This window comes from Halichoeres trimaculatus, unplaced genomic scaffold, assembly GCF_033239565.1.
Source record: "Halichoeres trimaculatus isolate MK-OKI-2021-1 unplaced genomic scaffold, fHalTri1.1 fHalTri1_scaffold_10, whole genome shotgun sequence".
NCBI lineage: Eukaryota > Metazoa > Chordata > Actinopteri > Labriformes > Labridae > Halichoeres > Halichoeres trimaculatus.
This window is the reverse complement of record NW_027437187.1, coordinates 3,095,375-3,117,366: the sequence shown is the minus strand read 5'-3', so window position 1 is coordinate 3,117,366 and position 21,992 is coordinate 3,095,375. Positions and strand designations below refer to the sequence as shown.

Sequence of the window (21,992 nt, the reverse complement as noted above, 5' to 3'; positions counted from 1 at the left end):
AGTAATCGGATAAAACACATTTTTGTTTAATTAAAGAGCAGTTATTTTTCATATGAAAATTTTTCTCTTTAAGAAATAGAATTTTCTGATACAGCATGTCAATAAGAGCACTTGTTTTGGTAGCTCCAAAATTTGTAAACACACTTTAACACATTTTTTGTGCCTTGTACATCTCATCAAATGTTGCGGACCCAAATGGCACCGGTTTCGTAGAATGACCCATTAGTCTCCAAACTCCAGAAAAGAAGCTAGATTTGTTGCTAGTTGCTATTTTTTATGAGGGGTAGCTTGAGGGGTTTGAAAACTCTCTTAATATGGCCTCAGCTCTTTTTGAAATACCACTCTTTGATCTTTTTAAAAATTAAACGATTCCTCGAGGTGGAGAAAATTACTCGAGTACTTTTTGTAATCGAGTACCTCGAATCATTCGAGGAATCGTTTCAGCTCCACACTCAACAGCTGCTTTTGGGCCACTCAGGGGTTGCACACGTGGCCCATGGGCCGCTAATTGAATAGAGCTGCTCTACACGCTCCTATAACCTCACTGAAAAGTGAAAGAATATAAATCTTCTGAGGTACTGAATCTGAACTTTAGTTTCAGCTTATGTAAAGTATTAATCCAGGGACTGACTGGCTGCTTTTTGAAATAGCTCAAATGATCTCCCCATCATTCACCTGGAAGTGGTGACAGAGATGTGTGTACAGTCTGTTTCAGGTCACACCACCTCAGTCTGTCTGCTGATATGCTGAACAAAGAAGACTAAGTTCTACCAGAAAGTTGTGTATCCTTCATCACACTGGATATTTACTTCACTTATTATGAACTTTATTCATTCTAACAGTCATTCCCAGTCCAGATGTCCTGAGTGGGTGAGAGCCACAGTCCTGTGCTGAAGTAAAGTGGGGCTGGTTTTAGTGTGGCCTGTGTGGAGGGAGCACAGAGATAAGGAAGACAGAGAGAGGAAAGGAGTGGGGTGGAGAGTGGAGCTGGGGTGTTGTCAGGGGAATAATAGAATGCCTCAGAGGCCCTTGTAGACCCGGGGCAGCAGGACAGGATGGGGGAGGAGGGAGGAGGTGGTGTGGAGGAGAGCAGTGAGAGGTTAAGCCACAGAGAGAGGAACAGCAGGGGAGTGGGTGAGAGAAGCTGCAAATACCTTCAGGCTGAATTGCTGATGGCTGATTGTGAGGCCGGCCCACAAAGAGGCTGTGGCCATGACACACCTACTGAGTAAGCCTTGACTCACGCTCCAGTCCTGGTCCCCGTGTGCGAGGAGGAATATCCTGTTTGGCCACTGCAGGAACAGGCAGTAACTCTGATGGTTCTACTCCATGATTCATACCTTTGGTAGCCCGTCACTCCTCAGCTGTCTTATCACCAAGTCTGATTGATCATTAATGTGGAGCAGCAGAAACACTCTCTGTGTTTACTGTGGAGACACGTGCACGGCTGAATGTCGGAAACACTGAGTGTTTCTGTCTGCTGCTGGCTGTTTGCCAAAGGTTGTCCTTGCTGTGTCTAAGTTTGGTTACGACTGTGTGTGTGTGTGTGTGTGTGTGTGTGTGTGTATGTGTGTGTGTGTGTGTGTGTGTGTGTGTGTGTGTGTGTGTTTGTGTGTGTGTGTGTGTGTGTGTGTGTTTGTGTGTGCGCGCGCGCCTCTAAAGGGTTCCCACAGGACATGTTCAGCTGCAGCACAGTGACCCTATAGCAGCCTCTCAGGAGCAGGGTGTGAGTGTGTGAGCACCAGGCGGAGAAAGGATTGGCAAGCTGGATGGATGGCTCAAGAAAGGGCACGCACACCACATTAATTCCCCTTCCCTCTGCCATCTGAGACGCTGTGTGGCACTTCAAAGGTGGAGCAGGGTGCTGGTAATCCAGGGGCTGTAGCAAGCCCTCTACTCTGCTGTGCTGTACCCCACTCTCCACTCTCCCCCTGGCCCTGGCCCCCAGCTCTTTCCAAGTGTGATCAAAGTGCAGTCTGTCTGATGGATGGTCCCTCTCTGGCCCAGAGGGGGCTCGAAGAACCAGGAAGTGGAAGAGAGCGTGACACAGGAACTCTTGTGCACACAGGGATCCACACTGGCTTGTTGTCCTTTAACAAGCAGAGCTAACGGCTGTGATGACATACGTCTTTAGCAGTACAGTATTCAGGCAAGAAGTGTGCTTGCACAAGAGGCCATTTAAAACGTTAGTCATCCATCTGTTTGTATGGCACACTTTACAACGGGGATCTGTGTTTTTTTGTGAATCTTCATACTTTGGGGGCTGGGAGCAGAACACACCTGATCTGTTTGTTTTAGATGTCCTCCAGATCCAGTACCTGTGAATCATCTATTTGTGTGCTCTGCTAAGGCATGAGAGCAGCAGGAGTCTAGAAAACAACAGTTTTATATTTAGCATGTCCAAATGTAAAATTGTCCTTGTATGCTTGTGTGTCCTTTTCCTGCATACACAGTGGCCCCGTTTACTCGACAATGTTTCATGTGAAAGCGTAAAAACGCAGTGAAATGCTGAGGGAGTGAAAACCCTGTAGTAAACATGCCAGGCCTGTAGTTGGCCCTATAACTGTCTTGTCCAGAGCAGCTTTTGGTAGATCTCCACTGAAGTAGAGTTGGGTCGATCATCTGGTTTATTGGTGAATGCTGAGACCAGAAGCTGAGCAACAGATGCTCATTTTGTCAAAGACAGTCAGCAGATTCAGCAGATTCAGCAGAACAAGAAAATCATAACAACAGTACTGTTGGACTGTTGGATGCGCATGCATGAAGTGGAATGTGATGTCAGGGTTCCCGCTAAAAATGCCAGTGGCTGCTAACCTTGCAGAGCAGACGGACCTTCCTGATTCAGTTTCTGAAATCCTGCAGGCCCATCTTGTCAGGCTCCAATGACCAACGATTTCACTCGGCTAAAATCTAACCGGCCTGATCAGGGAAGAGAGGCGGGAGCTGCGGGAGCAGTGACGAGAAGACGTGACGTCAGCAGACTTTGGTACTTGTCAGTGTTCCTTTAATTCTTAAGTTGACTTAACAAAAACAGCAGAAGTCGTCTAACGCCATTACCACAACTGTTTCTCGTGTTCCTGTAGTTGTTCATCTATTGTTTCTCAGCAGCCGCAAACATAAGCTACGTCATACCGTGGCTTGATGTGGATTGGTCCATGTTGAGTGTGTCAATCAGAACAGTCATCTAATCACCAGCTGCTGATTTTTTTTGAAGGTCCTGCCTCTGAAAACAAATCTGAAGAGCTGCTACCCAGATGGACTAGTGAAATATTTCCGTGGTGGATATATGAAACTGTCCGTCTGGCGTGTCAGGTTAAGTGGCTGCAGCGTTACAGAAAAAATCCACTCTGGAGTTCGTTTTTAAAAGTGTGTGTTTTAGGTCGGCTAAAACGTTGTTTCCGTGAGAACGTGAAGCCGAAACTAGGGATGTGTACCGAATTAGGTACTTTTATTGGTACTGACCCAATTCTGTCAAAAGTACCGGGTATCGATTCACATAAAACCAAAAGGTACCATGTTTAGGTACCTAAATGCATCCTTGTGACTGTGAGGAAGTGGAAGAGTAGGTGAAATTTCCATGCTAGAAATGAACATGAGAAAAATATTAAAGAATAAATATGTTAAATTGAAAAAAATATATATTTCATTATTTAAAAAACTGATATTTTCTTACCACATTAACACAAAAAGTACCAAAACTTGGTCCAGAAGTTTGGTACCGATTCCCAGGTACCAGGCATCAGTACTGTATCATTTCAAATGTGAAAGCATCCCTAGCCGAAACACAACAATACTTTTGCGTTTCATCCTGAAAACTAGCTGTGTAAACAGCCCTTCAGACACTGCATTACTCCTACAAGACATGCTTGCTCTGTGGATTGGTGAAAACAAGTTGCCAGTATGTGTGAAAGTGATGTAGCATGTTTGAATGGGGTATTTTTATTCTAATGAGGTAGTGTAATGTGAAACAAAACCTTTCTCCCTTTTCTCTGTGTGGATTGAACGCCAGCATGACACCAGACTTTGTCCAGATCAGAGGCTCAGGTGTAAACTGCAGGACTGTTTCCTCTCAGTGTGGATCATTTACATGGCAAAACAGGAATAATATTTGGTGAACGTGTGACTTCCCTTTACCTGGAAGGTGTGTCCACACTCCAAGCCAATTTTGCGTGGCTTAATCACCTATGAAGTCTGTGCCAAATGCCAATTTGCCTGGCTTGGCAACCTTATTTGTTTGCATTGCTCGTGCAGACAGACCTGACAGGCGTGAATTGGTTGTACAAAGCAAAGTAATTTGCTCATCCTTTGCGTCTGTTTATTCCAGTTTCTAACAGATGAAATAAGCCATAGATTGATGAACAGGTGTTCAAAAAGTTACTGGGAGTTGCTCGGGCTCACCTAAATTCCAGGTATAGAGCTGAGCCTCACCAAGCCAGCTGATCATCAAATTTGGCACTGGTCTGTCTCAAGTAGCTTAAAGTGGAAGTGGATTTAACCCAGACTGGGAAAGGCAACCAAATTCACACAGCTGAGCACACCAGAGGCCAATGTTAGGAAACGCCTTTCTACATGAAAGGGCACAAAATAAATGGATAAAGTTTTCTTTTCTCAGCGGAAGTGGAAAAACTAAAGACTAATAATGCACAGGTCTGCTGTTTAACAGAATAAAGACTTTAGAGCTTTCAGTATAGCCCTGTATTTTAAGCTGCACGCCTCATGAGGCTGGTCCTCAGGTGGGCAGCCCGGGGTTAAGATCCAACTTGTGACACGATTTTTGCACGTCACTCTCCATTGTCACCCTCTTTCCACAGCCAAAAAAATAACTTCGAAAGTAATAAATAAAAAAAGGAAGTTCAAAGCCAAGCTTTGTTTTTATTTGCTTTTTTAAAATATTTTTTTCACTCTGTGATTTTTTTAGTTATTTTTTTCCCATCCAGACCAGAGACCAAACTTTACAGTCACCATTACAAACATTAGCAAACCTTATTTAAGTCATTCTGCCTTTCCATACTTGCCAATAACAGATATTTGGAGCTGATATTCATTTGTAGTAAATGTGAAAATACTGGCATCAAAATTTTGGATAATACAAACACCTAAACTTAACTTTGTGTAAACAATTTTAAGCATGTGTTTATTAAACAGCTCCCAGGCTCAGCAGCAATAGGGATGGGTACTGAATTAGGTACTTTTATAGGTACCGACCGAATTCTGTCAAAAGTACCGGGTACCAGGTTCATGTAAAATCTAAAGGTACCATGTTTAGGTATCTAAATGCATCCTAGTGACTGTGAGGGAGTGGAAGGGTAGCCAATTTTCCATGCTGGACGTGAACACAGCATTGCAAGGTTCTTTAATGAAGAATACATATGTGTAAAAAAAAAAAAAGATTTTATTACTAAACAAATTTGTATTTTTTACCACAGAAACACAAAAAAGTACCAAAAATTGGTACCGCTGAGTACCAGTACCGATTGCCAGGTACTGGGCATCAGTACTGTATCATTTCAAATGTGAAAGGTACCCATCCCTAAGCAGCAATCTTATGAAGTTAGATGAAAACTTAAAAAAATAGGTAGCTCCCTAAAGTTTCCTACTGTAAGTCAAATTTTCCAAAATAATGTCTGCGTGTCACCAATCAGATGGTACTGTGGGTGGGACAATGCTAAAGACAGAGTCGGGACTGCCAGGGATGGGTACCGAAATCCGTACAGGTACCAACTGGCGTACTGAGTTTTGAAGTGAAATCCATGTTTAGGTACCTGAACGCATCCTTGTGCCTGTGAAGGAGTGGAAGAGTAGGTGATTTTCCATACTGGACATGAACACAGCATTGCAAGGTTATATATTGAAAAATGAATAAATTGAAAAACTATGAGATTTTATTATCAAACAAATTTATATTTATTACCACATGAACAAAAGTACCGAAAATTGGTACCGATGAGCACCGATACTGTTGAAGTACTGTTGAGGGCATTGATATGGTATCGTTTCCACTTTGAAAGGTGGCTGTGTTGAAGCCAAAACAACATCATCATAAATTTTATTTCTAATCAGCTGTTGATTGAAAAAAAAAAGATTGTTTTTTTTCTATGATAATTTGTCACTTTAAATTTTTTTTAATTGACAATATCTCAATCTTCTTGAAACAATTTAGTTGTTACACAGTCTAAACTTTGTTAAAATTCAAAGAAAAGATATGTTTTGAATTTGGTGAATAAATATTCCAAACGCGTAGCTTGTGGCTTTCCATCTTTGAAGCCACACAGATAAATAGGCAGATATATATCACCTACTGCAGTCTGTTAGTGCTGATATCCACATGACAAATATTAGTGGGCACGCAGCAGATGATCCTACATCACAATAAATCACAGTGTGTTTGAGTAATGACCTGCTAAGATGTGAGTACTCATCAGAAAACAGCAGATCTGAACCTCTCCATACTTCTAACATGCTAACAGCGTTTCATACAGAATCAGATCTTTCACAGACCCATCAGACCCCATCCCACTCTCCAGTGTGGACGCCATGATCTGCTTTCAAATTGCTGTTTAGTAGGATCTCATTAAAATTAATGAACTGTTCTTCCTTTGAGCCACGTGATGAAGGGGATTTTTATCTCCTGTCATCAAACTCACTCTGCTGGTGTCTTTCTTAAGTGTCAGAAGCAGGATTCGCTGTCTCCACTTACCCTCCCACTGTTTTCTTTTCTAACCCCAAGCAGAACGTTTAACTCATCCTGTTTTTCAACTTCTTTCTTAACCCTCCTCTCAGCGTCTCCCCTCCTCCTCCTCCTCTTCTGTTTTTCATCGCACTGACTTGTTGGCTCCTGGTTTCTGTCGTTTTCTGCGGCTGTGAGGTGTGTACACTGACCTTCGTTGACCTCAGTGCTCAACCTGGTTTCTCCAGAAAGAGAGAGGGAGCAGTCCAAGGAGACATGAGCGAGCGCACAACTGTTAAACACCTCCTTCACCTTGAAATAAGTCTCCCTTTCTCTGAGCTGCTGCTGTAGTTTTGTGAATGTTTACGTGACACTAAAAGAGCGTCAGATCTCTTTTTTTCTAACCACACACACAACATCCTGACATGTCCTCTGTGGCTGCATGGGAGATTGAAAACGGATTGATCACACTAACATTTCCTGCCAACCCGCAGTCAGACTATAAGAAGCTCTAAAAGACATGAAAAGTCTTCAACTGTAAAATACATTTGTGAACGGCCAAGTTCTGAAATGATTGTGTCAGGAGAGCAGGGATCTGGATTAGCCTGTGGTGTGAGAGCAGGGAGCAGGAGGGGTGAGGCGTGATCAGCTGCAGTCATCTCTGTTCCTTTTCTAAAGAGCAACTGGTTGAGCTTCAGCCTGAAGGAGCTGCTTTGCATCCTGCTAAAAAGGGGGCTTTAAGTGAAATGGACACTTGGCTGACGGAGCACTTTACATTTGCATTTCTGCCCTCTCAGCCTCCTGTTCTCCCTCTCTCCCCTCCTGTTCTGTTTCAGAGCCTTTGGGTATCACTGGTAAAAAGCAGTGCATGCTGGGTAGCCGTGTGGGGTGCTTTTTCTTGGTTGGTCAGCAGAGGAGAGGAGGGGGGCACGGCTGTGTTGCAGCTCCAGGCCCCTGCTGCCTGCCATCTCTCCTTGGTGCTTTCAGGTCTTTTAGAGTTTGCTCTGCCGGTTACTGCCGCTTCATAAAACCTGAATGGCTGAAACACAAAGCTAGGCAGGAGAGGGGTCATGGCTGAACTTGAACCCAGGCTCCAGCCAAGCAACCACTGCCAAACCAAGAAGTCATTGTGGAGCTGAGCTTTGGCAACATGAAGCACTGTATATTCTATGAGAAGTGACACCTTTGTACCCATATCATCTCTAATATACACTGTGAAAACAGTTCTTAATGAGTGCTCTCACCCTGCTCTGTTTTTTGTTGTGTGTCCAGGAGCTGGAGAAGGCCCTGTCGGAGCAGGACTTGGACTTTCTTGGGGACCTCATCGCTTGTCTTTTGCAAGGATGTTACCAGCGACGTGACATCTCGTAAGTCAAAAATTATTATTGTGTCCTACAACATATTGAAATCTATTTTTTTTTAAATAAACTTTGTCAAACAAGTTTCAAAGTTCATAGTTTAAAGTGATACTCCGGGATGGAACAAGTTGGGTCCTATCACAAGTTTTAGGGCAGAAATTACCCCTACACCAGTGTTTTTGTGCAGCAGAAGCCCAGAGCGCTCACACCAAACACCCCCTCCCTGCTCCTCTGCTGGTTTCCTCTGCACTCAGACAGGGCCATTTTTTACTTGACCAAAAACACAAATAAACGGACTCCCACCGAAAAAATCTGATATCGGTCTGCATTCATGCTTTATTTAGAGAATTTTCAGCGCGTTACTTTCACTCAAAACACCGTTAAATAAGGCTCTAGTTTTCATGTCTTTTAGTCCTGGCAGACTACCTGCATTTGTTTATATCTGGCACGCGTGGGCACGGACTGATACACTAAGCGGCGAGTGCCTCGTAGCCAGCTGTGGCTCTGCAGCGGAGGTAGCTCCGTTTTACGACACGATGAGAACTAGAGCCTTATTTAGCGGTGTTTTTGTGTGAAAGTAACGCGCTGAAAATTCTCTAAATAAAGCGTGAATGCAGACCATATCAGATTTTTTCGGTGGGAGTCCGTTTATTTGTGTTTTTGGTCAAGTAAAAAATGGCCCTGTCTGAGTGCAGAGGAAACTGGCAGAGGAGCAGGGAGGGGGTGTTTGGTGCGTGCGCTCTGGGCTTTTGCTGCACAAAAACACTGCTGTAGGGGTAATTTCTGCTCTAAACCTTGTGATAGGACCCAACTTGTTCTATCCAGGAGTATCACTTTAAAGGAGCTGTGAGGAGTTTGAAAGTGACCTTGAAAAAGTCTCCCTGCTAGATATATGCCTGATCATAATCCACACTTTAAAATGAGATTATCAGCGCCAATATTACAGGTTACACATTATTTTAAAATGCTACTTCTTAATCCGGATCAGGTTTGGCAGAACAGGATTGATTTACAGCAAGTCTAGGTCTTTATGACAACACCACTCCAGCTGACAAGGTTTAGCAGAGAGAAAAGATCAAACACAGAGATGTGTTCTTCTCTGCCGATAATGATTTCTGTGATTAATTTTGTAGTGATGGTGGACACTGGAGCCTAACTGTCAGACAGAAAAAGGACAGAAGAGAAGAAGAAAGATAAACAGGAGAGAGATAGAGCACGAGCTACAGGCTAACACAGGAGCTAAACTGTTTGTGCTAATGTTGATTCCAACCCACAGTCAGCAGTTATTCTGCAGTGGTCTGTTCAAACTTGAGAGTCTATCAATAAAATGAAGAGTGAGGTTACGTTAGCTCTGATTGGTAGATGACTGGCAGGACAGAACCAGGATTCACTAATGTTACACATTACAGACATGTCTTAGAGCACCAAGCTGTCAGGTGAGCTAAATATAAACAGCTACTAAACTACAAACAAACAGACAGTGTTTATTTGTTGTCACATTAGCCTACAGATACATCAGAGCACTGAGCTGCCGATAGCACTACATGTAGCCGGCTGCTACAACATTTGCTTGATGTCACGTTTCAAACCATAGCTTTACGTAACTGTACTGATAAATACCTTACCTCAGTGAGTTGTATCCAGTAAAAAGTTGTCTTGTACAAAGAAAATTTGTTTCGATCCGATCTACATTTAATTACAAAACAAACACACATCTTGCTAACAATAATTTAAGACAGTGTATGTGAGACTCTGGGTCAGAAGGTGGCATAGCATCTTTAAGGATGCATTCTTAAGCTCCTCTCTGTAAAAGTTCAGAAATCTGACTTTTTTGTCACAGCTGTGAAAAACATTTTTAATCAGCTCTAGTTGGAAATTTTCACATATCTATTTTTGAATCTGAATTAAGATCAAAATAAATCCTGGTTACTGCGCACAAGATTTTACAACTGTGGATGGGTTATATTGAGCTGTGAAGTTAAAAACCCTTGCACATATTTGGCTACAGGTGTCAACTGCCTCAGGAACATGGCATCTCACAGAATCAGCAGAGGCACAGCAAAATTTAGATATCCTTCTTTCTGTCAGCTCGATTTGTAGCAGTCAAAGTGTAAACAGCTTTTTGAACTTACTGAATTAGTCATAATAACACCCTCATAGGAAGTGTGAGTCACATGAACATGACCGGCAGAGGAGTCACACTCACCGTACCCTGACTTGTGGTGAAGTCATGCTGTGCTCATTCTCTGATGAAAGAGGAAGCTGTAGAATAAACCACAGAAACTGGAAACCTGGTGATGGAGTGATAGGAGAAAGTGAGTATGTAGCAGGTGGTTGATATTCAGACCCACAGATTTGACTTCTTTCCCTTGGGGCTTTCCCCCTGCATGCACTTCTTCCTCCAGTCCATCATTAGAGAGCAGCATAGTGGTACCAGTGAAGCGAGGAGCAGAGAAGCAGGAATGATCCAGTTTTTCCGCCCAGGCAACCGGTAACAGGAGGACAACCTGCTTTATTGGACTGGACAGGCACTGGCATCCTGGGGGTGGCTGCTCAGCACTGGCCTTTCACTGAGCTGCCCTTTTCATCTGCACGTGTTAAACGCTCTGGCGGAGCCGGGGAGATGAGGGAGGGAGGATGTAGAAGAGAACGGGGGACAGGGAGAAGGAGAGGGAGAGGGATGGGGTTGCTAGGAGGAGGGGAGCCTGCAGCTGTGTGAAAAGTGCACGCTGCTCTTTCAAGATAAGCCATTTTTTCTGTCCCTCTTTCTCTGCACTGCTGCATAGATGCTCACCCTTGCCCCAGAGCTCTTGTTCTGTTCATCTGAGTTGGAACAGAAAGGTACAGATTAATCGGCTAGACCTGAACCGGAACCAGCGTTTGTTTACTCGCCCCAACTCATAGTACAGATACAACCCCTGTCCCATTCAAAGAAAGCACTCTCTTTTTGTCCAGCCCCACCTCCTCTGTCCAATCAGGGCTGTGGTGATTTGAACTCTGCTTGTTCTCTTAACTACACACTACAAAAGGACGCTAACTGATATTGAGACGTTGCACACACAATTTGCAACTGAATTGATCGCATGTATCCAAACTGACAGACTCCAGTGGACCAAATAAATCCTTCTGTCTGCTTTATTAGAATGCTGGTTATGACTGAGAGTTTGCAAACCTCTTATTTCTTAGATCGCACTTTATTACATCATAACCTGGTGAGAAATTGTAACAGCAGTCAGCGCATAAATGAGCCAACAAAATAGATCAAACATTCCAGATGCTCAAAGTCATCAGAGGACTTTCTTTGGAACACGTTTACTTTCACAGTCAGGTTTGATTTGTTTAATGCTCTCTCTCTTGTGTTGCTCAGATTCTGTTTCGGGATGTGGGCATGAACGATTTCACTATTTTCAACCTCACTAGTCAGTATCAGAATTATTAGTTCAAGTTCAAGTATGATTGATATTTTAAACACTGTAGGCCTTCAGGATGCTATGAGGAGGATTTGTTTTAATGGGACTGCTTTGCCACCGTCATAAAGATGTGATTTTTAACCAGGCGTTTGTTTGTTTTGGAACAAATTTTCTTTAAGTCAACTTTTTACTGGATACAACACAATGTAGAGCTGTTTGATATGTGACAACAAGCAAATGTAAGTTTGTACCGTACATCATTAGCCAGCTATATGTAGCACTAATCGTAGTCCTATGCTCTGATGTATCTGTAGGCTAACGTGACAAAAAGTAAACACTGTCAGTTTGTTTGTAGTTTAGTAGCTGTCTGTATTTAAAACAGCTGGCCGCCCGGTGCTTTAAGACATGCCTGGTCATGTCCTGCCAGTCATCTACCAATCAGAGCTAATGTAACCTCACTCTTCATTTTATTGATAGACTCAAGTTTGAACAGACCACTGCAGAATAACTGCTGACTGTGGGTTGGAATCAACATTAGCACAAACAGTTTAGCTCCTGTGATAGCCTTTAGCTCGTGCTCTATCTCTCTCCTGTTTATCTTTCTTCTGCTCCTCTGTCCTTTTTCTGTCTAACAGTTAGGCCCCAGTGTCCACCACCACTACAAAATTAATCACAGAAATCGTTTTCAGCAGAGAAAAACACAGAGCACTCTTCTCTCTACTAAACTTCTTAAGCCAACGTGATGTTGTCATAGCAACTTCAACGTGCCGTAAATCAATCTGCTAGCTAGCTTTAGCTACTCGGGAAGTTAAGAAGAAGCTACAAAGTAGCATGTTGAAATAACCTATATTGGTGCTGATAATCTCATTTTAAGTGTGGATTATGATCAGGCATATATCTAGAAGTGAGACTTTTTCAAGATCACTATCAAACTCCTCACAGCTCCTTCAAATGCTGGTCATGTATAGTATTTAAGCTAGAGTGGGAGTTCCCAAACTAATAGATCCAGGCATGCATAACCCCACTTTCTCTTTAAGGGGGTCCCATTGCTCACTTACCCACGCACACAGCTAATACAAAAGAACAGTACAATGATATTAGAACAAAAAAGGCTAAATCAACCAAACAAAGGCTAAAAATAAACCTTAAGTTGAGTACTTTAGGTTCATGATAGAATACTGTTTAACTCCTTATTTTGCACATCATTTAAAAAAAGAAACTGATTCCAAACAAACAGTTTCCCCCCATGGGGCTCTGACCCCTCTTTTGGGAACCACTAAGCTAAAGCACAATTACTCGCCACTGGCTTAGACCATAGATCCACTTGATGGTAACACACACACACACACACACACACACACACACACACACACACACACACACACACACACACACACACACACACACCCAAAAAAAAGGGAGAAGCACAGGCTGCAGATAACACCTGAAAGCCTGATGTTTTTGGCAATATTCAGATCAAGACTTAATCAGGACATCAACTACAATGCGTTACCACAACAAGAACAGATAGAACAGATGGAACAACCTTCCACGCTGCAAAATCTACTGCAGTAACTGATTCTAAACTAAAGTTCTTATTTTCCAAAGACAGAACAACAGAATAAAACCTGTTTGGGGATTTAATCTGATGCTCTAAATGTTTTGTTATTGTTAAAAGCTTTGCTTTATTGACCTCCCTCCCTTACTGTAGATACATTCACACTCCTGTTCTTCTTTGTCCTTTAGACCCCAATCATTTAGCAGCTACCTGGATGACATCATCAGCTACAGGTGGGAACTGGAAGAGGGGAAGCCCAACCCGCTGAGAGAGGGCCCCTTTGAGACCCTCCCTCCTCGCACTCAGGTTGAACTGCTCCACCGGCTGTGTGACTACCGCCTGGATGCTGCTGATGTCTTTGACCTGCTGAAGGTACACGTCCAGTGAGATCAGTGTTTGTTCACCAAACATGTTTTTTTGACTCATGCAGTCATTTCAAAAATGATTTTAATGTTTTTCAAGGCCCTATGCTTGCAGGCAAGAATAAAAGCACCCATGAGTGTACATCAGAGTGCTGGCATCCAGCCTTCTGGCATGTTCTCCCATTAAGTCTTCATGGTTAATACATGAAACTGGTTGGTGAATATTTAAGTATCACAAGATTTTTTTATTTGTTGAATCATTTAACACAATCAATTGAATCAGAGTGTTTTTTGTGACCTGATGAGGAGTTCCATGTCACAGACATCTACCTGAAGAGAAGAAGACTCATATTTTACTACATTCTGACCAGACTAACATTTTTAGACTGAATTTCTGCGTAACCTGAGGTGCCCTCAAGGAATTTATCAGACTGCATTCATGAATGCACTGATGAGGTTTCATGATTCACAACCATGTAGGTTTATAGGACTGAATGACATCACCTGCTGATGATTTCAGAAACAGTCCTACTCATGATTGAAGAAATGCTTTTCCCCCACCCACTACCCCCCACCAGGGCCTTGATGCTGACAGCCTGAGGGTGGAACCCCTAGGGCAGGATGGAAATGGAGCCCTCTACTGGTACTTTTATGGGACTCGTATGTACAAAGAAGAGCCTGTCAAGAGGAAAGCAGAAAAGATCTGGTAAGAAAATCACACAGTGCTGTGTATCTTCACTGACTTTCTCTAACACAGTTTTCAGGCAACATGGTCAGGTTTTACTGTAAGCGGTAAGTGTGTGATAGGAAGTTTGACACTAATTTACAGGCCAGTAAAGGGTTAATTATAGAGGTCTCACGTTGCTAATTACCCCATAAAAAGCCGATAATTTTAAAGGGTTCTTCTCTGTTTTTTTAAAGTGAATCCCCTGAGCTAGCATTTCCAGAGAAGAAGAAAAGAGGAAGACCACCAAAGAAGAGGAAACTAGACGACCCTCAGCTAAGGTAAGAAAAATGTTTGCCGACAGTGACCTGTATAGAAACAACGTGGTTAGGTTTCACACGTGTTGCACGGGTGTATGTGTACAAGAAAACCTGATGGTCACAGCAGTTTGCATGGCTGAATGCCATTTGGTTTCTGAGAATAGTTACATCATAGATGGTTTTAGGATAATCAGTTTTTCATTTAAACCTTCATGTAAGTCAGAAAACTGAGTGAGGTTTGATGTAGAGATGCACTGAAGGGCATAATCAGAGCAAACCAGAAATGATGACATTTAAAATAAAAAAATTACACACTGAGGTAAAAGCTGCATGTGACTGTTTCAAAGACTTTTTTGCTTAGCTGCAGTCTTAAAGTGAATTTAATGATGGTAAGTGGTTCTTAGAAACCTGCAGCTCCCCCTACTTTAACTGTGTGTAAAAGATTCATTCTTTAAAAGAGTAACTGCTTTTTAGACTAAATGTCACTACTGACTGCCATGGGAAGGGTTTAATTTTTTTGTCTGCCAGTATTTTGTACAAATGTTTGGTTGGTAGTTATTTGATGGTTTTTCCTTTCAGTGAGGTGGAAACTGAGGTGACAGAGGAAAGGTCGGAGAGTGGATCAGAAGACCTGCAGCCCAGCACAGGTGAAATTTCCTCACTACCGTGCTTTGACTTTCTTTCTCTGTGTCAGTGTACATGTTTTATTCGTGTCCATTCATTTGATGGCACTGAACATTTTCTTGTTGAAAATCTAAAGCTGGCCTCTCTCTTTCTGTCTGTGGCTGCCAGGCTGTAAGCGAGGCGCTTGGTCCCTGGTGTGTGATACAGAGGAACAGTGGGTCAGTCTGGCAGAAAGCATCAAGGACAAAACCTCCCCACAAGACCGCCACCTCTACCGAGTCATCAGCCAGAACTTCCTGCCTGAGATCAGCAGCATGATCGAGCACAAGGTCAGACACCACAGAGGCACCACAGCAATCACTCTCAATTAAAGCAGGTTCTTTCACTGAGAGACAGTCTGGGAAGAGTGTGGCAGCTTTTACCCAGGTCAGCTCACTAACCAGCAAACCCCAGTGTAAGTCTGGCTAGGCTAGAAATACACACTGTCACCAGGGTTTTTTTTTTTAAACTTTTAAATCAGTCTGCTTTAGATGTTTCTGTAAAAAGCGTGCGATGCTGATCAGTCGATTCCTCTTTTACTCCAAGAACCACTGAGTGTGTCTGTGAGGATACAGATACTTGAGGAGCCAGTCAAGAGAAGAATTACAGGGACACCGCAGGAGGACATAAGGGAGTTAAGCTGTGTTTCCACCAAGCAGTTTGGGTCGGTTCAGTACAGTTTGGGACAGTTTGGTACAGTTAAGCCTCATCCCGTTTGCGTTTCCACAGCAAACTGTGCCCTCTCATGGTAGGCAACGTGTAAGCCGGAAGCAGCAGCTGGTAAACAATAGCGCGACACCGTAGCAGTTTACCCCGCTACTAAATCTGACAAAGAAGAAAAACACAACACAGTAAACAAAGAGCATAGATGGAAGACATGCAGCATTTCCTCCTCTCTGTGATTGTCATGTAACTCTCTGTTACAAAGTGCAATGAAGCTTTGTTTCAGAGAAGTCTGTGTGCCACCAGGAGAAATGCAGCCGCTGTCGCACAATAAGTGACGATTCTTCTGACCAATCAATGGTCTGCAGTGTGTTGCTCCACCTTCCGAGAGCGGATTGGTTCAGTCTGGCACCCATACGAAAGGGTCCCAAAAACGTAGGTCGACTCATCTCGGTTTTTAGGGATCTGTCCCGGGATGAGTCAGTGGAAACGCCGCAAAAAGCGCGCCGTACCGAGACGAACCGAACCAGTCTGCTTGGTGGAAATGCGGCGTTAGTGAGATGTCAAGGTGTGAACCGGGAGTGATACTGTAGCTAGTATTTAAAGTGTGCAGTTTAAAGTAGGGGTGGGTAAAAACATTGATGAATTGATGCATCGCAATATTTCCTCGCCCCATTCAATATCCACTCAGCAAATCCTCTGAACTGATTCACCTCCTGGCAAGAGTATGGACGAGGGCCACATGAGACCAAACAACATCAAAATGGGCAGCCAAAGCAGCAGCAGCAGCAGCAGTGTGAAGCCGGCTCCCTCAGCTTTAAAGTCTGACAATTCGGTTGTATTCTGCTCCAGAACATGAAGTGACATACCACACATGTTCAGATGGAGGTGAAAATCAAAAAATTAAAGCATTTCAATCGATATCAAATTGAATCGATCAAATGAAATCACAACCCCAAAAAATCTAAATTGAATCGTGAGGTCCTCAGCAATACCCGGCCAAAAGTGTCAAGACAAAACAAAATAAACTATGGAGAGAGAAATGACTGAAGCTGATAATATGAATGAGCCATCTAACAAACATGCGTGGCCCAACAACATGCATCAAATGTTCTCTCTTAGTCGCCTGGACTTTGACATAATAATCCTTTTGCTGATTTAAGACTCCAGCTGAATCCACAAACTAGAATATCTGTTTCTCTTGTAGGCTTACAGTAAAAACAGAGTGACCTAATAAATCGTTTTAATTGAGTGTTGTTGTTCTGCGTCCTAATGAAGTACTCCTCGGTCGTGTTGTATTCTGTGTACTGAGAGTCATGACAGTTTGTTCTGTATAAGATGTACAGCTTTACTTTCCACCTTTAAAACTCAACTGTCGAAGGGTTTCACGTAAAAGGACAGTCGTGTTTGTTTGTGGGAAGAAACGTTTAGAGTAGACCTGTAGGGTTTGTCATGACAAGCAGGCTCTCATCTGTTTACCTGAGCCTGCTGCAGGACAGGTGAGGTGACTGGGAGCCGGTCTGTGCCTGTTCTTAAATCTTCACACCCTCTTTGCATTGCTGCTTTTCCTGGGACTTTAACTTGCTCTCATGCTTGTCGTTGGATGAAAGAAGGCAAAACTTTTGAATTGTGACTTCAGGCTTGGCCGTTCCCCAGGTCAAGCTCATTTGTCTGTCATATCTTTCCAGGAATGTGTGTTAAATTCCTCAAGAGGAGATTACAGACACACTGTTTATCATTGTAACAGCTAGAATGACTAAAACCAACCGTATACTCCCTTAATATCCCTTCTAGCTTAGATGGTTGTTTACATTGGACAGAGTCCTTCTGGAGGTTTGACGCCTGGAGAATTTACCTCTCAGCTGTATTACAGGCATTCAGAAACACTCATCATTTGTAGTTCAAAAGCAAAGGAGCTCCATTCACATTTGTCCTGTATCCAAAAAAAGGAGGACAGTTTAAAGCTTCAAAGCAAGAGGTAGAGGAATATTTTTAAAAAGTGCCACTCTGATGCAGAAAAGAAAAACTAACCTTTCATCAAATTCAAATAAACCACACTGATATCAAACAGCAGGTGGTTGAATGAATTAATTTCTGATTTCTGCACTGTGGTGTAGTGGTTAGCACTGTTGCCTGACAAAGACAAGGTTCCTGGTTGGTCCCCCTGCTGGGCAGGAGCATTTCTATGTTTGCATGTTCTCCCCATGTATGCTCTCCAGCTGTGAGTGTGACTGTGTGTAAATAGTTGTCTGCCTCTATATGAAAGCTCTCTGATACACTGGTGACCTGCTCAGGATGTTCCCTACCTTGCGCTCAATGAAGGCTGAAGCAGGCTCCAGACCTGCCTGAGACTCTGAAAGGGAAAAGCCGGAGAGGTTATGGATCAACCGATGTCTGTTAACCAACAGTCCAGTTACTCCTCCCTGGAGTCTGTTTGATTTAATTTTGGCAGATGAAGAACTTCACCCTTTTCAAAGTGATTACTATGGGACTACATGTTACATTGTAATTTCACAGTGGGTACAGTCTGAGATGTGGCAATAAAAACATTCAAAAGTTGGAGTTAATTGCAATTTATGAAGGAAATGTTTCAGGTCAACAACCGGTACATTTTCATTCAGTACGTGTGCATTTGACTCGTAGGATTGATCATCAGTATAACAGCCATGCCTTCCTCTTCCTATCAAACATGACAAAAAGTGCAAAGAGCCAAAGAACAGCAGGTTTTTTGCATCCCAAGGTTTAGATTTTCTGTATTGGAATATTAATGTTATGGCACACTACATTTTTTTCTCTTCTTATACAAGTCCCACTGGTCAAATGCAGAGTATGTGAAGCCACTTGAATCGGTCCCCTCATGTGTCTCAGCCTGCTGTCACCAGCCATTTCACGGGGCACTGACAGCAGACGGGAGCTCACCTTGAGGCAGGAAGGAGCCTCTTGAATGACAGCTCTGCTGTGCTGCAGGATTCTGTCGACCTCTCCAAGTGGAGTCACCAGAGGCACTCTGCATGTAGGATGGAGGGGGTGGTGTACTGCTGGTGGTAATGTAAGGAGGGACTCTTCTGGCTTGGGGGTATGCCAGTGCTCCACAATAAGACCAAGCACTGAGGACCAAGCAGTCATGAAGGGCTCAGAATTTGAACATCATTGTTTTATCTGGTCCCCACTCCAACCCTCATCTTCTTTCTCTTTTACCTCCTGACCTGCACCGTTAAAAGCTTCATAAAACTGCTTTTGTACCTTAAGGCTGGTTGTTTTATGGGTGGTCAGGGGCCGGACTATGACACCTCTCAGTGTGGTTGGCTGACAGTAATTCACAGTCAGGCTTCCCTGATGAACTCTGACATGAGCTGCAGATGCTGCTCCCTGATGGAGACAGGCCTTAAGTGATCTGCTCAGAAGAGTGATGTATTATCTGCTGTTTTCCTCCCTTTACCTAGAATCTTATCTGGTTCTTTGATGTTTTTTGAATGTAGTTTGAAATACCTACAGTTAACGGTTGTGCACACTGATAAACAAAGAATATGACATGTTGCTGAGTTGGAAACCAGACACTAATGCAGTATCTTAAATATTTATTTATTTTTTGCTGATGTGAAGCTTGTTGTTGGAAATGAATGGAGTCATGTGCAAACTAGGGATGTCCTGATCTGATACACTGATCAGTATGGCTATTTTTGGAGGATTGGATAGCATTGGATTCCGTTATGTGTTCTGGACCGATCCAGTTTTCACATTTTTTCAGCACCGTCATGCTTTACGGCTGCTGTAAATCAAACTACGTTGTGTCTACTGTGTGGGACTACTTGTCTTTGGAAAGCAATGATAGTAAAACAGCATCTTGCAGCATTTGTAAAGTGAGTGTTCCTGGAGGAGGTACCAACAGGGCTCGATTTAACATAACAAATATGATTAATCATTTACAACTGAATCACCCAATGGAGTATGGATTAATCGGAGAAAGATATCAGATCGGTATCAGCAAAACATCGGAAAAAATCACATCAGATTGGAAGTCAAAAAATCTGAACCCTGGTGCGATCTCAGGGCTTTATTTTTCTTAAGCTTGTGTGTAAACTCCAGGGAAGGTGGGGGATTCATGTGGTGGAGGACAGTGGGTATCTTGGGGGATGGGGATAGCAGAGCCAGTGACCCCTTGATACTCAGTGCTCCTCCACAACGCTCCCTGGGGCCTGTCAGTGTGTTGGCTCGTGTCTTGAAGACTCAATCAGTTACACCAACAGAGAGACCTACATACATAATTCAGAGGGATAATTAATATGGTAGAGAAATATCAATGATTATTATTACCAGAGTTACATACATTGTTTCACCCTAATCAGTGCTATACGGTCATTTGTACAAAATAAAGAACCTGTTAAAAAACTGAAATATGTTGTGATGGATGAAATATTACGTGGCCCATAAATGCATTCTCACCCTGCATGTGAATATTTCACCTGATGGAGGTCCATGTATCATTTATTTGTTTAACACCATTCATATCAATTAAATCAACTCATATGTTTGACCTTGCAATCAGCCACCCTCAGATAATTTAGTGTCAACACAGGGTTCTGTTGTAAACACAGGAAATGTGTGTGTGTGGTTCCGTGATTACACCTGTAACACACACAGCGGATGCTTTGTTGGGTTTATTAGCCAATCACATGGCAGCAACTCAGTGCATTTAGCCATGTTGACACGGTGAAGATGAGGATCCTGAAGTCCAAACTGAGCATCAGAATGTAGAAGAAAGGGGATTTAAGAGACTTTGAATGTGACACGGTTGTTGGTCTGAGTATTTCAGAAACTGCTGATCTACTGGGATTCTAACCCACAACCATCTCTAGGGTTTACAGAGAATGGCCCCAAAAAGAGAAAATATCCAGTGAGCAGCAGTTCTGTGGGCCAAAATGCCTTGTTGATGCCAGAGGTCAGAGGAGAATGGACAGACTGGTTGGAGCTGATAGAAAGGCAACAGTGACTCAAATAACCACTGGTTACAACCGTGGTCTACAGCTTGTTAACAACTTATTTAATTTCATTTCAGGAGCGGGAGCAGAAACAGAAACTACTGGACCCAACACCTGTTCGAACATCACAGAGGTTCTCTGTGAACAACAACCACGAGGAAGACGAGGTGAGCACACCAATCTGTGAATACATTTCTGAGACTGCCTCTGATCCAACTTCTGTGTTTTTCTGGGTTTCTCTTGCCCTTATCATTTTGGCAGCCCACTGCAGAGCCATAATGAAGTCTTAAAGTTATCACGCATTTTTGTCACCTTTTGATATTCGTCCCACTGTGGTGTATAACTGGTGTCAGTGCGCTGCTTTACGTCGCATTAAGACGCTGCAGAATGAGAAGAATGAGAGGCAAACACACAGCAGGAGAAACACACACATCTAAACACTTGCTGCTCTGCCAGCTGACTAACCCCTGAGCTCAGCACAGCAATAGGACAACTGTGTACCTCTATCACTGCTCTGTGACTGACATAAAAAAAGGTCATGTTACCTCTGTGTATTTTTTCTTGTTGTGAAATGTGCAAAAACTACATATATTGCTTCATCATAACTGTCAACTGTCAAATACTCCTCACAGGATGTCCTTTCTCGTGTGCATACTCATCTCATGGGCTACTCTGTGCATAAATTTCAGGATGACATGAACGGCTCAGCAGATGAGGAGAAGAAGAAAGATGAGGAGCTGGACAGGCAGGTTCTTCTGGCCGAGCAGCGGAGAGAAGAGGAAAGGCTTCTGCAAGAAGAGATACAGAGGGAGAAGATGGAGAAGATCAAAGCTGTGGAGGGTAAGACGGTTGTTTCAAATGATGAAACGGATGGAGATACTCTTCTCTTTGACAAACTCTCATACATCTTTGAATGCTTCAGTTTCTTTTTCAAGCTAACATACTGACAAACAGGCACATTGATTACAGCCATAAGAAATCAGAAATAGTTTAAAACGATGCAGATTCTTTCATCACCCACTTTTCACAGCAGGTAGAAGCTTTCACACTCTTCTCACCATCCATCCTTCCTATCGTAAGAAGAATGGGTTGTGAAGGGTACCCCATGCTCACACTGTCTGTGCTTGTCTGCAGAGCTGTGCCTCAGCTCTCACTGGTTCAGACCCTTCAGTAGCGGCCCTGGAAGCCTTGTGATTTATGGATGGTACAGAGGGACTGTGAGAGGGAATGTTCAGGGCCTTTAATCACAGGATCACTCCTCTCTTTTTTTCCTCCTTCCTCTGATGTCATCTGTCAAGGGTTAATGAACTGCTGATTGTGCTTCAGTGGAGGAGCCTCATTAATGTAT

The 21,992-nt window shown here is 43.1% G+C and overlaps 1 protein-coding gene across 1 annotated transcript in view; it reads left to right on the top strand.

The window, feature by feature from the left end:
* cecr2 (CECR2 histone acetyl-lysine reader) overlaps positions 1-21,992 on the top strand; it is a 52,868-nt gene that overhangs the window by 21,305 nt on the left and 9,571 nt on the right. Inside the window, exons 2-9 of the mRNA XM_074677665.1 lie at positions 7,940-8,034; positions 13,182-13,365; positions 13,934-14,061; positions 14,277-14,360; positions 14,919-14,986; positions 15,132-15,292; positions 20,722-20,811; positions 21,334-21,484. Coding sequence (XP_074533766.1) covers positions 7,940-8,034; positions 13,182-13,365; positions 13,934-14,061; positions 14,277-14,360; positions 14,919-14,986; positions 15,132-15,292; positions 20,722-20,811; positions 21,334-21,484 — 961 coding nt within the window. The remainder of the gene's footprint in view (positions 1-7,939; positions 8,035-13,181; positions 13,366-13,933; positions 14,062-14,276; positions 14,361-14,918; positions 14,987-15,131; positions 15,293-20,721; positions 20,812-21,333; positions 21,485-21,992) is intronic.